Source organism: Lissotriton helveticus, chromosome 9, assembly GCF_964261635.1.
Source record: "Lissotriton helveticus chromosome 9, aLisHel1.1, whole genome shotgun sequence".
NCBI classification, from domain to species: Eukaryota; Metazoa; Chordata; class Amphibia; order Caudata; family Salamandridae; genus Lissotriton; species Lissotriton helveticus.
Genome location: NC_136070.1, coordinates 642,839,126 through 642,854,710, shown reverse-complemented (window position 1 = coordinate 642,854,710; position 15,585 = coordinate 642,839,126). Strand labels below are relative to the sequence as shown.

The following is a 15,585-nucleotide window of genomic DNA, read 5'->3' as shown; positions in this document are numbered from 1 at the left end:
AGAGTCCAGTGGAACCCCAAAGGTAGGCAGAGGCAAAAGTAGATAGCACCTTCCTCTCTATATGTGGTAGTGTGGCCGAGCAGTAAGGCTTTATCATAGAACAGTGTTAAGCATTTGTTGTACACACTCAATCAGCAAATGATTTCACACACCCAAAGACTGAACTTCAGACCAATTGTTTTTGTTTTGTATTACAGTAGTGTTACTGATAATGCAATACTTTTCAGAATACAGCACATATACTTTGTATAGGATTTTGAGTAAAATTACAGTCAAGTTACTTTTGAGATTACCTTTCTTACACAGTAGTATACCTAGACACTACACTGGTATATTTCCTGTTAAGAGGTAAGGAAAATCGTTTTTGTTAGTACAATTTTAAAGAATTTCTTTAGGTTTTCAAACTCAACACTTTAAAACTTTTCAAAGAAAACCAGTCAAAGTTATCCTATTGAGGAAAATAGTGTTATCAGTTTTAGGGTAAGTATTCGGTAGCAGGAGTTGAGGTTCTGGGGGTAGACTCGGGGTCCCCCAGGGTTAGGGATGCACACTCGTTACATCCTCAGCGGCACTATGTCAGCTGGGTGCACATTGCTGAGACCCAATGTGGGGCAGGGTGCTTCCGGCAGGTGGCTGCTGACGAGCAGGCCACTTGGTTGTGGGAGCAAAGCTCCTGAACTTTAGCTCTGGGCAAATGGGGAAACAAAGTAGCCCCAAAGGTGCACCCTCAGCGGCACTAGGGCAGCCCGGTGCAGGGTGCTGTTTTGACATCCGGCGCCTTGTTTGCAAAGGCACTGCAGGCTCTGGGACGAAGGTCTTCTGGGTGCGACCACCACTTCGAAAGGTAAGTTGGGATGTTGGGGGTTCATTAGGCACAGTCGATTGGGCCACCCAAGGCCGAAGTTGTCTGTACAGGGGTGCCTTTTAGGGTCGGATCTTCTTACCCGCTCCTGGTCGCGTGTTGGAGGTACCTTCCGGTTTGAAGCTGCAGGCGTCAGCTGGAGGCTTGAGGCAGGTCCGGGGTAGCTGGATCTCTGGTCAGGATCGCCGAGGAGACCTCCTTGTGGTGTTTGCCCACTAGAGCTCTGGCCGTGGACGGCGGGTGCAGAGTGGTGTGGTTTGAGACCGGAACCAGAGGTTGGTGATTAACAAATCCGGTGTACACGGGAGACACAGTCTTTGTAGTTGAAGGCAGGCACGCCCTCCGAGGTTTTCGAGGTTGCTGGCTGCAGGACACACCGGTAATTTTGCAGGAGCAGGTTCGAGGTGGAGACCGGCGGGTAGCGCTGGGGCAAAGTCAGTGGGCGTCTTCCTCTTGTTAGCTTCTTCTATTCTTCTTGCCTGAGGAAGCGAGGTTCAGTGGTGCCCCTATATACTAGATTTAGGGGTGTTACAGGTAGGTAACTGGTTGGGGCCAAGATGGCGGGGTCTGAGAGTTGTGCTTCGCCACGCCTCCTACACCTGAAGGGTGGAGTTGGCAGAGGTGGGCACACCTCTCTTCCTCACTTGTTTTTCCCGCCGGTTTTCCTGCCCAAAGTGGGGGTCAGTCTTTGTAGTTGAAGGCAGGCACGCCCTCCGAGGTTTTCGAGGTTGCTGGCTGCAGGACACACCGGTAATTTTGCAGGAGCAGGTTCGAGGTGGAGACCGGCGGGTAGCGCTGGGGCAAAGTCAGTGGGCGTCTTCCTCTTGTTAGCTTCTTCTATTCTTCTTGCCTGAGGAAGCGAGGTTCAGTGGTGCCCCTATATACTAGATTTAGGGGTGTTACAGGTAGGTAACTGGTTGGGGCCAAGATGGCGGGGTCTGAGAGTTGTGCTTCGCCACGCCTCCTACACCTGAAGGGTGGAGTTGGCAGAGGTGGGCACACCTCTCTTCCTCACTTGTTTTTCCCGCCGGTTTTCCTGCCCAAAGTGGGGGTCAGAACCAGTGGGAGCCAATTGCTGAAAGCAGCAAGTGGCCTGGAGAAGCTCAAAAAGACAGCAAGCCTTTGAAGCTTCCCTTCGTGGACCCTGCCCATCCAGGGGGAGGAGGCTTGGCACCTCGTCCCAGGATGTGCATTGTTTCAGGCCCCCGATAGCAGCAGGCTGTCAACCCAGGGGTCCAGAAACATGTCTGGTGGTGACAGCTGAAAGCAGCTTCTCAGCCTGGACACTAGTGGTAGGCTAGTTTTCAGGGGGCATCTCTAAGATGCCCTCTGTGTGCATTTTTAATTAAATCCCACACTGTCATCTATGTGGGTTTAATGTGCTGAGAAGTTTGATTCCGAACTTCACAGTTTTCAGTGTAGCCATTCTGGTGCTGTGGAGTTTGCAATGATAAACTCCCAGCACCATATACTCTTAATGGCAGCACTGCACTTACAATGTCAAAGAATGGACTTATACACTGTAGGGGTACAGGGCTCATGCACCTGTACCCTCACCACTGGTATAGTGCACCCAGCTAGAGGGGTGGCTGATCTATGCCAGGGCAGTAGGTTATAGGCATGGCACACAGGGATGTGTGCCATATCGACTCTTCACTTTGTTCTGCACCAAAACACTCAGCCCGCAAAGGCAGTGTGTGAGTGTGAAGGTACAGGACCTCTAAGGGCGGTACAATAAATGCTGCAGCCCTTAGAGGCCTTCTTCTGTCAGTGCCCAGGCTACCTGTGGTACCATTTACCAGGGGCCGACCTGTAACCAGAGATGCCAATTGGATTTAGGCTTCAATTCAGTTCTAGGGAAAGAATATAGGCCCTGGGTACCTGGTTAGTAGGAGCCCAGGGCACACTCAGTCAAAGCACATCAGCAATTCAGCAAAAAGTGGGGGCAAACATGCAGAAACAGGGCACTTTCTCACAGTGGCACCTTCGGAAAATTAGTTGGAAATAAAACCAAGGTATGGCAATATATACATGGATGTCTTTACTTGCAATATTTGTTTGCATTCCAGTGTATTACAGTGTATTACGGTGTGGCAAGTTTATATGTTTAAAATGAAGACTAGTCATACTCATGTATGTTGGCTTTGGTACCATTGTGTACTGGAGTTAGTAGGCAAGGATTAAAATGAATTTCTTTTGTTTACTGAAGTGAAGGCAGTCTGGCTTGCCAGGTCCTCCTGACGACAGGCTGGGAACCCTTGGTTGTCCACGGTAACAGAACAGTACACAAATACAGTAAATAACATTGTAGCTGCTGTAAACTGCTTGTGATTAGTCCACCTCCTTATCTGACCTGAACTCTGCTCAATGAGGCAGAGGAGCTTTTTTGTTCTACTACACATCTTCCGAACTACAGAGAATTCTTTGAGCTCTGCTCTTTTTGTCTAAAAGTTAATTATTTTTGACTTGACCTCTCCTCACCCGCATTGCAGGTGATATGCACATGCTGCTCCTTAAGTGACTTGGAGGTTGGGCCCTTGGAGCTTTGTGCCTATGGCTGACACACATTCACACTTCAGGCCTTTTTTCAAACTTTGATCAGTATGCAGAGTGAGGAGCATCAATTCAGATGACCCTTTCACAAAATGCACTTATTGTCCACACAATTCTGGACATGTTCCCAAAGATTGCAGCGTTTGTGATACAGTCAGCATTTCGGCCCTCAATGAGAAGGGTCATGTACTTTGTGCTTTAAAATCTGGTTCACCTGTGTGGGTTACAGCAATGAATGACACTCAACAGTCCTCTTTGAGGACTAAAAAGTGGAAATTGGAACTTGTCATTTCCAAGGATTAAGGCATAGGTTTCTCAGAGACCCCGCTAATACAAATGAAAATTAGTCCTTTTGCACATGCTTCAGTGGAGAGATACAAATAACAACCCTCTTCAAGTACTAGTTTATCTCATTCAGTTGGTGTGTAAAAGATGGCACCATGGCAACTCCATTATCCACTGCTGAAAGTAAATGGAAATCTGCAAAGCGATATAGGCTGGATACTTACCGTGAAATATACACCTGCGCAGGATGTCAGTCTTGAACCGGCACATAGAACACTCTGCTCAAAGACCTATATCTGACTGACAGAGCATTGCAGAAATCCAACCTTCCAATAGCATCCATCAGGCAGACTTTTTTTTTTTTTTATTCTCTTTCAAGGAAATCTAAATGCCCCATAAATTCTGTCTCTTCTTAGGCCCTTTGGGAAGACGGATTATCATGCATAAACTCAGCTCCAGGTTTTTCTTTGGATATCCCTTTTGGGGGGGGGGGGGGAGTACAAATCTTCAGATACCGCGCCTGCCTTCTGAATCAAATTAAAATGACTTCAATGATATCTGTCACAGCACAAAAGCATTCAAAGAATTCTATCAGCACTTGTTTGTGGTCCTGACTCACCGTTATTTTTGAAGATGGGGGAAAAAGGTTTGTAATTTTTCCTGCAATTTTGATCAGAATAGCAAATGCAAGCATTATATTGTCTAAGTATGTTAGACAATTGTAACACAATGTTGCCCCACTCCTTTAAACGCTGTTAGAAGGTTGTCGATCAAGCAAATTCCTTTTTCTGCACTAACTGATGTCTTTCTTTTGATGCCTCAATTACTTGATATGACCAAGTGGCAGCAGGGACTGCTTTACGAAGGTGTGGCTGCCTTTGAAGGGCATTCTTCCGGCTTGAAACTCCGTCTAAGGTTTTAGACCTGTCTTTTAATGGACAGCACTGGTTAGGAAAACTTGTGAATTATGCCCTGTGGGCAAATAAAACGTATTAATTTGGCAAGATTGTTTTATATTCTTCAACACTTTAAAGAATCTCGTACTACATCATGTGCCAGGACATGTGGCAAGTTTAGTCCATTTTCAGTAGTTTCAATGTATTCTTAATCCCTGTTCTCTTTGCAGAATGGAAGATGTCAGTCGTTCTCAACAAGCTCAAGAGCAAAAAGCTGGAACAGGGCCCAGCATACATGACTTGCTGGGCAGCACGCTTGCCTTATCTTACATACTATGGTGAAAAGTACAGATCTACCTTCCAGTCTAAAGTCAAATTTCATCCAGTTGCTGGTTATTGGACAGTGTAGCACATGGGCACGCAGCAGAATTCATTTCAAAGAGAGAACCATGTATGTTCATACTACAAGCACCTGCATGAGCTAAGGAATTTTGTCACATGGACCTGTTGATTCTTTAAGTGCTATTTTGCCCACCGCCCAGGTGTCACGTTCAACACCGGCCCAGAACTCAATAAAGTTTTTAGGTTTCAACCGCAGCTTGGATAGATAGACATTCACCGTTCTAGTCTTTCCGAGACAGGAGTCCATCCTCACCGGAGCGTAGCCACTGATCGGCTCTGGCCATGCTCTACCACACGGGCACCACCCACCCCGGAAACGTGAACGTCCTCGCTTTATGACTATATTATCCTCGCACCGGGCTCAGCCCTTCATCTACGAGACCCGGTTCCCGAGGGTAGATGCAGGTACCAAGCGGGTGCTTGACGTTGAGGGCGTAAGTGCATGTAACGCGAAGGAATCGCTTCCAGATAAGTACATTGTACCCCTTTGCGCTTTTTTGTAGGTTAACCCCTTTGTTCCCCTCTCCTTCCAGGGTGTGCCAAGTGCGTCACCACCCCCCTCCCGAGGTCTATGGTGCGATAGTATCTCACCAGAAAAGTGAGAACCATTTTATTTTGTTTATTAGAGAGTAGGGGTCACTGGCCTTTGGCCCATTGATCCTTCCCCTTTTCCTCACGCGCTTTTTCGAGCGCAGTTTCTATTATGTACCGCTAAAATCTATTCGAGCTTGATCACCCCTAGCTCACTGGCTGCTGGCGCAATCAGACACTCACGCGCCTTGATGGGCGCAACTTTGTACCTATCGATTAAAGCTTAGTCCATCGACTATTGCAACACGGGTCTGCTGTACATCCACGCAGATCAGCACATACCCACAGGCGGGGTCCTAATTTATCGCTAGTCCCCATCGTGTGTGTGTGTGTGTTTTACCACTGGAGCACAGAGTCACCATTGACAACTGATACGCCTCTGAATTAAGATATCTAATCGTTTGTATGTCTTTTCATGTGTGTCTGTCTACTTTCCTTCCACAGGTGCATTTTTAAAAAACTTTTTAAGGTCTCCAAATTTTGCGAGTACCTTACCTTTTTCTGCACTTTTTCGACATAATTTTTACTTTCACGTCCCTTGGTAGGGTGGGCCTTAGCGTGTCCATACCGCCAGGGTTTAGCACATGATAGGTCCTGACGAATGCCAGGTAAACTAACACCAACATTGGCAGAAACATGTTGACCAGCACGTAAATCTATTGAAACAAGCCTTTCAATTTATTTGGCTCAGTTTTCCTACACATATTTTAATATGTCCTAGTGATCAGACAATAAAACTTTTTTTGATACAACTAAGACATTTTTAACCTCACCACCTACACTTTCTATTCTCACCTACACAATCACTTAGCCACTCACGACTTCACATTACCCGCTCCGCAGTAAACCTGGCGTTGAAGCACACTGGGGTGGCACTCGGCCACTCCCAGTGGGGCCCAATGATGAAGCATGTCACCGACCAGGTCGGTGAGTGAGGGCTTTCTATAACACCAAATGGGTGTTGTTTTTCTCTCCTTTTTTCCCTTTGTGCTCTAGATCTTGTCCTTCTTGATGAGCTACGAACACTCTTACATTGTTGTTTATGATTCTTTAAGTGGGCACATTGTTCCAATACAAACTGGGCTCACATTTTATCTCCAAGAGCCAGTTACAACTTCTATTTCATAATCTGCCCTCCCTGAACTTGATTATCTAGGCACCAAACTACCTAAAAATTCTTAAAGTGGCTAATGCAGCATCCACTGCAAAGGCCTATTCCCTGAAATCGAAATGCTTCTGCACTTAGGCTTATTCTGAAGGTGTTTTTCCTCTTACAGTGCCTCGTTGTTATAAGGAATTGGCTTACCTTCAATACCTGAGCTGAGCCAGTCTTAAAGGATTCCTAAATGAAAGTACATCAGGTGACTATTTCCAGATATTTCTATAATCTAAGGACTCCTTCTCTATTCTCAAATAGCGTAGTAAAATAATTCTTGAGAGGACTTTACTGTTGGATACATCTTCATACAGATTATTCACCTTCTAAGTATTTCTTTCCAGACTCTTCTGGAAATTTCCCCCAGAGCCTCCAAGTGGTGGCATGCAGAACTTCCTTACAATGTGGCATCATTGTGATATATATGGGTTACCAGCTCATGCACAGTTATAGTTTTCTTTTCTCCATGCCTTATTGAGTGGTCTGTAGCTTTCTGTCTTCGACTGACGAAATAATTCTCTGTGTGCTGCTAAGGCAGATGTCTCCACAGAAAGCTACAGGCTTTAAACCCTATTGAAGGTGCTGCAAGATAATATCTGTTGGAACCCCATGACTTCTGCAAATGGTGACGATGGTCGCACCATGACGCCACAGCCTTCAATACCTATGCATCTGAAGGCCATTGGGGAGCAGTGGCTCAAGCTATTTTTGGCTAAGGCCAGCAGGGAGACTCGGAAGTACTCTCCATCCCCTAAAGTGGAGCAACCCACCTGTGAATGTTCTATGAGATCTTGCCACAAATGTCACAAAGCACCACAGGAAGGATTAGTTCTTCTTCCTCAAGGAAACAATCCTGCTCCCAGGACAGTTTAGTGTCTGGGTGAAGCTCCGTTGAGTCAGGCTGTGGCATTCCAGCTTTTGGCTTGATGTCTTCAGGATGACTCTGGGCACTCTCTAAGAGGGAGACTGTTCTTTTGAGGTTTCTGGCTCTGGCAGCTCTGACAATGATGCTGAGCTTCAATGGGCCGTAACGCATAAGACAAAGTCTAAACTGACAAATGCAACATACCCCGTTTACTCGGCACCTCTTTGACACAGATTGCACTCACTGGGTTGACAGGACACGGCCAGAGAGTAACTGGAGAAAGGTATTATACCCTATTGTGAACACCCCCCTCCCCCCAAGACTATGTGGTGTTCCAGTTAGGAGGATATGTTGGTTTCAGATTCATGCAGGATGATTGGTCAGAAACTGATCTCTTCCTGCCACCTTACAATGTGGATGCTGGCATGTACATAGTCTTAAAAAAATTCCAGTGGCCTAGATACTTCACCAGAAGGTGAGTGTGTCTAGCTTTCTGGTCCAGCTTTGAGGATGTTTCATCTTTTACAACAGTTGTTCAGAAGATGTAGGACGTTTTGAAATTCACTTCAAATTGAAATACAACATTGTACCTAAGCTATCACAATCTCCAGCAGCAATAACAAATCCCCTGCTTATATTAATGAGTCTCTCCGAGACTCTATCATGGCGGCATGTACTGTTGTTCAGTCGATGGGTAAGGCTGTCACTTTGTGTTGGTATGCCTAAACAAGTTCCACTGGTTTCTCAGGAGATGCCCAGACTAGGTTTATGGACGGGCCTTTGATGGTGAGCGCCTATTCATAGAGAATGCTAATAGAGAAGGTGATTGAAAGAGAGTAGGTCAACAAATGTACTGCTTTTCCTTCTTGATCTTCAAGAAGGACATAGCTAGAGCTCTGGCTTGCATCTGCCTTCTGATTCTGTTCTTTCAGGAGGACTAATTGAAAATGCTGTCACTGAGTCAGGTCGATCTTACCGTTCGGACTTACAACATCCACTTGTGTCTTCACAAAAGTGCTGGGAGGTTTTGTGGCTTCCCTGTGATGGTCAGGAGTTTGTGTTTCTGACTTGCAGGCAAAAGCAGAGTCCCTGACGCTGATTAACACCTTGAATGCTAAGGCTTTTCCCGCTGGGTGCTGGTACTCGAGAAATACCATTGTTCATGACAAGGTCAGCTTGTCATAAGCACAGCTCCAGTAAACTGCATGACGAGCTGACCTTGTCATTAGCAGGGGAGAGGTTAATGAACATCACTAGCAGAAATTGATTCACTCCCACAATTGGGCCTTACCCTCAATGCCCAAAAGCTCATCACTCTTGCAGACAGAGGTTAACCTTTAATTAGACATCCTTTATGCAGGTCAAGTTATAGCCTCTCCTCCTCCTCCTCCTCCTCCTCCTCCTCAGAGGATGTTAATTATTGGTTGATATTTCTGATGTTGCCTAGTTGCCTGTTTAGCATGTCTTATGCCGCCTATGCTGCATAGCCTTCTACATCCTATCAGTATGTCCTGCCAGATGGCGGTTAAGAGTCCTCCAATTGATCTTGGCTTGGTTACAGATCTTCAAGTCAGTGCATCCATATCTGCAAGGGGTGATGGGCTCCTGCAGCTGCTAGAGGAACCGCCCATTCACACACCAGCCGGGTTTGATTACCTTGGTCATGGATTCCTCCTTGCAGGGCTGAGGTGTTCATCTTGGTGACATGACGTAGAGCTTTAGATCAATGTCAGAGAAGCACCTATATATAAACGTGTTAAAGCTGAAAGTGGTCCTCTTTCGTCTAAAGGTCTTTCTCTCTTCCATCTCAGGGAGCAGCATACAGATTCTGTGAGACAAGACAACTACTAACCATTAGATCAGCCAACGGGGCGGCATGGGATCATGGACCCTTTGTTGGGAGGAAATTAGCCTGTGGAACTAGGTACAGTGACAGGGAATCTTCCCAGCAGTGATTCATGCCACAGCCTCCCTCAATTTGAGCCTCCCTCTGCTTCTATCACTTTGGACTGTAGCTCCCATTCGTGGTCCTCCAACAAACTATCTTCTCGAGACTGCAGTTTCCATTCTTGGACCTCTTCTTCAGGGTCCGGAATAGCAATTGTCAGATGTTTTTTGTGCATTAAACACTCTCATGTTGATCCGCCGAGGATCCCTTCTGGTTTATCTGTTCTCTGGGCCTGCTATAGGTTAGGCTTTACCATTCATTTCGTCTGTGAAAAATACTGCAGACAGCGCAGAAGGATAAAATGCTGCTGATTTTAAATTCTTCAGGCAAGGAGAGTAGGATCTGGTAGGTCTCTAAGAGCAGGAGGGTGAAAGGAGACCAAGCACTGAATGCCGACAGAATAGACCTTCTCTCACAGGAAGATGGTCAGACCTCCACTTCATATACTGTGACTGCACATGTGCAGATTGAGGTGCGAGCTAGAACAGTTTTGGAGTCTAAGGAAGTCTCAGACATTTTGACAGCAAGGAAGTCCGCTACCAAATCTATATTCGAAGACCACTGAAGCACATATGTTCAGTGATGAGTCCCTTTACATCTCACTGTCTGACATATTGAAGTTTTCACTATCACTAAAACAGTAGTGTCAAGCGGTGGTGACAAATGCTACCTGGCTCACTTTCTCTATTAGATGTGTCTGCTTGATTAGCCTTCTAGGTTTAGAGTGCTACTATGGTTTCTAAAAGGTTTGCCTTGCTTGTGTCGTACCACTCCATTTATTGTTCTTCAGTGGGATTTGAATTTTGGATTGACATTCTGAATGACATTTTTGAGTCTGTGCACAGTATTCTGGTTAAGCTTTTTACTCCAAAAGCTATTCTGTTCATGCCAATTACTTCTGCTCTTAGAGTTGAAAACCTTCAGTTCCTCTCAGTCCATCCACCTTACCCAAGCTGGTTTGTGCATTTCATGTGGGCCAGCTTACTTCCTTGTTTATTACCTCCTCCACACCTAACCAAGGATGAGGAACAGTTGCCAACATCTGCCGGGCAGCAGAGTTGGTCCTCCTTGCAAACTTTTGTCAAGTAAAGCTACCTCACGTCTCAGGCACTCTGTGACTGGTACTTTGCCCTGCATGTTTGTTTCTTGCCTTCAGTTGTACCCTAATGGCAGCAGTTGACGTGGCGGACACCTGGAGGCCAAATTTGATGTTCTAACTCCAGTCATAGAATGTTTGAAGAAAGAGCAGCACTCCCCCCGAAGAGTCCAGGAGGCTTATTTACTATTGTAACTATACTCTTGGAATATTTTGGGGCAAGATAAGAATTTACCAAGTATTTAACAAAAGGGTTGAAAAGTAGTAATTTTGCATTGTTGAAAGTGCCGGTCAGAAACTATGAATACTTTTGTCTATGCTGTGTTGCATGACTTCTTTAGTTATCCAGTACCATTTAATCCCACATCCTCTGAGTTTCTGCTTTGAGATTCATTCACAAGGGGAGAAATCTGCAGAAAATTGCCTCTGTCGGAAGACCTTCAGATTCATCACATTATCTTTGTTCATGATCTGCCTGTTGGTTACATAATCTTCCTACAGATTCCTCACCACCCTCCCTCTTCCCTAATTTATTGATGCTGATTAATATGGTTCTAAGGTGTGCAAAGACATCATGAGCTGTGTTTTTCTCTGTTCTAGCTCTTTTTGTTGTGACTCTTTTCCTGTGCATGCACTTTAATGGAGCATGCATTAAGTATTAGTAACTTGCACAATTGCACTGGTTGGCACCTAATATACTCTGGCGATGTGAACCTGAAGGGTAAGGTAGGATTCTCATTGCGGGAGCCTTGAATGGAGTATGGTAAAGAATCTGCAGAAAGATTAAGGTAACTAACTTTTTCTTCTGCAGCTTTTCCTCCTCTGACAAAATATCCGCTGGCGCAACACACTGCTAGTTGCTGTCATTAGATTTCTTTGAACGCATACACAAGACCACCCTTCAAATGCAGTCATGAAAGACAGTGTTTCTTCTAGCTGTAATATCTACGAGGCACTATAAAGTTGTTCAGGCATTTTCGTTTAAACTGCCTTACTTGACACTTTGAGCCAATCCTCGATTCATGCTTAATGTCCCAATGTAAGTCCATATGAGGCAATAAAATTAATTGCCCAACATTTTTTCCTCCATTTCTTTTAACAGTTTTCATTAAAGTTTGAAGCTGACAATGTACAGAACACAAAATAAATGTTTAAGTAACTCAGTATAGACAGAAGCTTGACAAATAGTTAACCAGCATATATCAATATGCTGTCTATTTTACATATCAAATTCAAAACACCTGCATTTTAACTTCAACCAAGAGAACTTATTTTTTTGTTACATTAGTAGGACGAAAGACAGGTCAGTTTTTCATCTCTTACGGAAATTCCAACAAAGGTTGCCCTCTTTTAAAACGAAGCATTGCTCGATGTATTATAGCTTGTATCTCCTCTTGTCATGGCAAAGCTGGGCTTCCTGTCAGACTTCGAAGCAGAGCACTTACGGATATATGCAAAAAAACAACCTGGGCTTCTTGCCTTACCTTTTCCAAGCATTACTGACTGGATAGCCAGTCTAAATCCTATATGGTGGTTGGACAGGTGGTGTGCCTCAACCTGGCTCACTAAGGTGAGCCTAATTTCCAGCTCTACTAACTGCATTTTGCGAGTTACTGTTTCATAATCCTAATTCTGGCATATGAATCTATGAAACTTTCGCAGGCTCAGAAGCAAACGTTACCTTACAGTTACTATGGTCCATCAGCATTGGCATCTTCCATAGATTACATGCACCTGCCCTCCTTCCCGTTCATTAAGCTACTAGCAGTCTCCTAGACTAGCAATGCAAATCTGACACTTTATACCTCTGAGGATTGTTGGAGGTCTTAGCTTCTCCAAGTTATTAGCCTAAGTTTCGGGTTACATAATGAAGTGGATGGACTACCAGTGGTCTATGGCTGTTTCAGTTTTATTTGCTGTATTTTTATAGTTAAACATTTACTTCTGAGTAGTTCCTAGCCTGATGTGGCGGAATACTTCGACCATGTGAATCTCTCAAAGTTACAGGCGCTGAAGAACTCCAAATGCAGAAAAATAAACCTCTATAGTTGTGGCGTAATTAGCAATTTTCTTTTTTCCTTTTCCTTAATATTCTGTAGTAATTTAGGTTGGAAAATCAGCTTCATCAATGTAGCAAGGGGTATACAGCACAGTACAGAAATAAAAGATTGCGAATCTGTAGAGTAAATTAGGAGAGGAGCCATTCCCTTTGCCAGCAAGTACATCATTTGACTTTGAAATCCATATAATAGTGGCTGGCGAATACTTGTAGTGATCCAGTAGAAAGGAAGTGGTGGGTACTTTCTTCTGTGTCCAAGGTGAACTAAAATACTGCATTGTGGGTATGTAGGCAATAATATCAAAGGGATTTTAAAGCAAATTTGTATTTAGTAAAGGATACTAAAGGATTGGCTGCGAGGGGAAAGCCAGCAACTATGGGGAACAAGTCGGAAGACACTGGTGCCAGAGGAAGATTGCTTTAATGAAGATCATTTTCAGGCAAAACTGAAAGAAAATACTGATAGTCTGAGATCTCTAAGTGAAAATGTTATTACAGTACTAGTATCCCCAAACCTGCCTGTTCCAGCAATTGGAAGTTATTGTTAGAATCGTATTGATTTGCTTAAGACTGAATGTTCCAAGATTATTGATTGTTAGTTGAGATTGCTTAATGTTTGTAAGTAGTGAGTATGGAAGAGGTAAGATGTTGTCTTGCAAATTTAAAAGCCTTTAAAACTAAGGGTAAACTGGGTTGTAAAGTTTTGTACATGAACCGAGAATCATATTTTAACTGTGTAACTTTCTCCCTTACAGTTGGTGATTATCAGCTTCGGCCTCCTGGTATTACCATGCCAGGAGAGGTTCCATCTCTCCAAGACCTGGAACAGTATAGCACCATCGCAGGCAAAAGGCTCTCATCCCTCCCGATCAAAAAGACTCAGTCCATACAGAGTACAGACTCTTCAGATCAGTCACCAGTAAGTGGCAGGCCGCGTGAGAACAGGTTACCAGCAGTAACAGCACTTCAACAGGCTGCGAACTGGCACGCCAGCGAATCGGAAAGCATTGCTGACACCCCAATGAGCCCACTTATCAAGAGCAGCCTGAGTGCAGAACTGAGCGAAGGTTTCCTCAACTTCTCTATGACCAACAGAAACATACTGAGGACTAGTAGCCGAAAGGAGAAACGTAGATCTGGCAATTACAAGCCCCTGGACCATAGAGGTTCCTCAGAGGGCCTTGAGAGTGCTGTTCCAAAGAAAGCAGGGTCCTCAGACAGTTGTTTCAGTGGAACAGATAAGGAAACTCCTAGCACACTTAGTAGTTACAAAAGTGAGAAGACTAACTCCACACATTTGGATAGCCCATCATTTGGCCATACCGGCAGGCCGGCTGGCGTGGCGGGTCAAGATCCTCTCACTGGTGGAGACTCCCTACACACTGCTACCACTAGGGAGGAGAGTGATACAGATGCACTTTCGGACAGTGAACTTCTGAAATCTCCTGAGCCTGACGATGAAGACTGTGGTGTATTGAATGGCTTTGCCAGTCAAAATGAGGACACACAAAACACATTGGAATCCTTTGACACTGTGATTCAGTCAGACACGTTGATAGATCATGGGAATGAGAATTCTTCAGATGAAAGGACAAAAGAGTCCGAACTCCAACGTACAAGCAGAGACTTGCAAAGTGAACTGAGGACCGAAAGTTTGGTGAAAGACACTGGCTGTCTTGGATTCTCGGAGCCCATATTGGCAGCACTTACAAACCTGCCAGAAATGGAGCAGGTGGTACGTCCAAAAGATTTGAACATTTTACGGCAGGGCTCGGGTCACAAATCTGGCAGACGGAAGCCTTCCAGAAGACATGGAAGTGGAAGTTTTGACTGTGCTTATCACCAGGAATATGCACCAGTGCGGACTATCCTGGATGCCAAAGCATACAGCGAGACATTTTTTGAGGACGAAGACTCCAGTGATGCCAGTGACATTAGTCGGACATCCAGCATACGCTCCCAACGCAACTACAGCAGCGACAGCTCCTCCAGCACTTCATGCTACTCGCCTGAAATGGAGCGTCAGACCGCACAGCAGCGCAAACGAAGGGCCCCTAAAAACGAGCTAGACCCCACTCACCAAGAAGGGGGCCCAGCCAAAAGGACGTACGCCCATAGGACGTCAAGCGCTGCTAGTGCAAAAACACATGCTCGTGTTCTAAGTATGGACGGTGGTGCATCAACAGCGGCCAATCAGGGGGAGTCGTTAAAGCCACCAGCCTCTGATGGTGGTAGGGTGCTGACTTTGTCCAAGTCTGACCTTGAGTCCAGGGTCGGGGATTTTTCCACCCAGGAATGTTTTGCACACCGGCTGGAATCTCTTGGAGGGTCATGGGGTCATTCGGCCAATCAGCCAGGCTGGAGAGGAGAGCTTTTGGAGGAGGGTGCCATGGGAGGTGGTAAGTATTGCTGATATTTATTGTTCAAAATTATGTTGACCCTGCCTAGTTTGCCTTCAGCCCACCTGTATTGGGACTGTTTTGGAGACCAACAATTACATCACTGTATGCATATATGATTAGTAATAGATATGGATGTCATCCATAGAAACATTTGGCGATGGATGGTGTCTTTGAACAATTGGTGGTATTTCCCCATGAAAGAACTATTATTTCTCTGTTTGTATTTATCATAAATTGCCTATTAACTGATTGCAGTGTTAGTAAAGTTTGTAACAGTTCCATTTGTGATGGTGAGCCATTTGATCTGTGTTTGAATTGGTAATTGACACAGCAGTTCATCAATCCCTCAGGGGTGTTAGTTACGCATAGAGCATTTTCCCCGGAGTTATTGGTAATGAATGAAGTCCTATCTTCCCTGAGCTATTAGAAATGAATAGAGCTGTTCCTTCCCTGGGCTATTAGTAATAGAA

General features: G+C 45.0%; 1 protein-coding gene across 3 annotated transcripts in view; it reads left to right on the top strand.

Annotated features, from left to right (window-relative positions):
- PCNX3 (pecanex 3) overlaps window positions 1-15,585 on the top strand; it is a 713,235-nt gene that overhangs the window by 141,931 nt on the left and 555,719 nt on the right. For all 3 annotated transcript variants that reach the window (XM_078660716.1, XM_078660718.1, XM_078660717.1), the window contains exon 6: window positions 13,469-15,112. In XM_078660716.1, coding sequence (XP_078516842.1) covers window positions 13,469-15,112 — 1,644 coding nt within the window. The remainder of the gene's footprint in view (window positions 1-13,468; window positions 15,113-15,585) is intronic.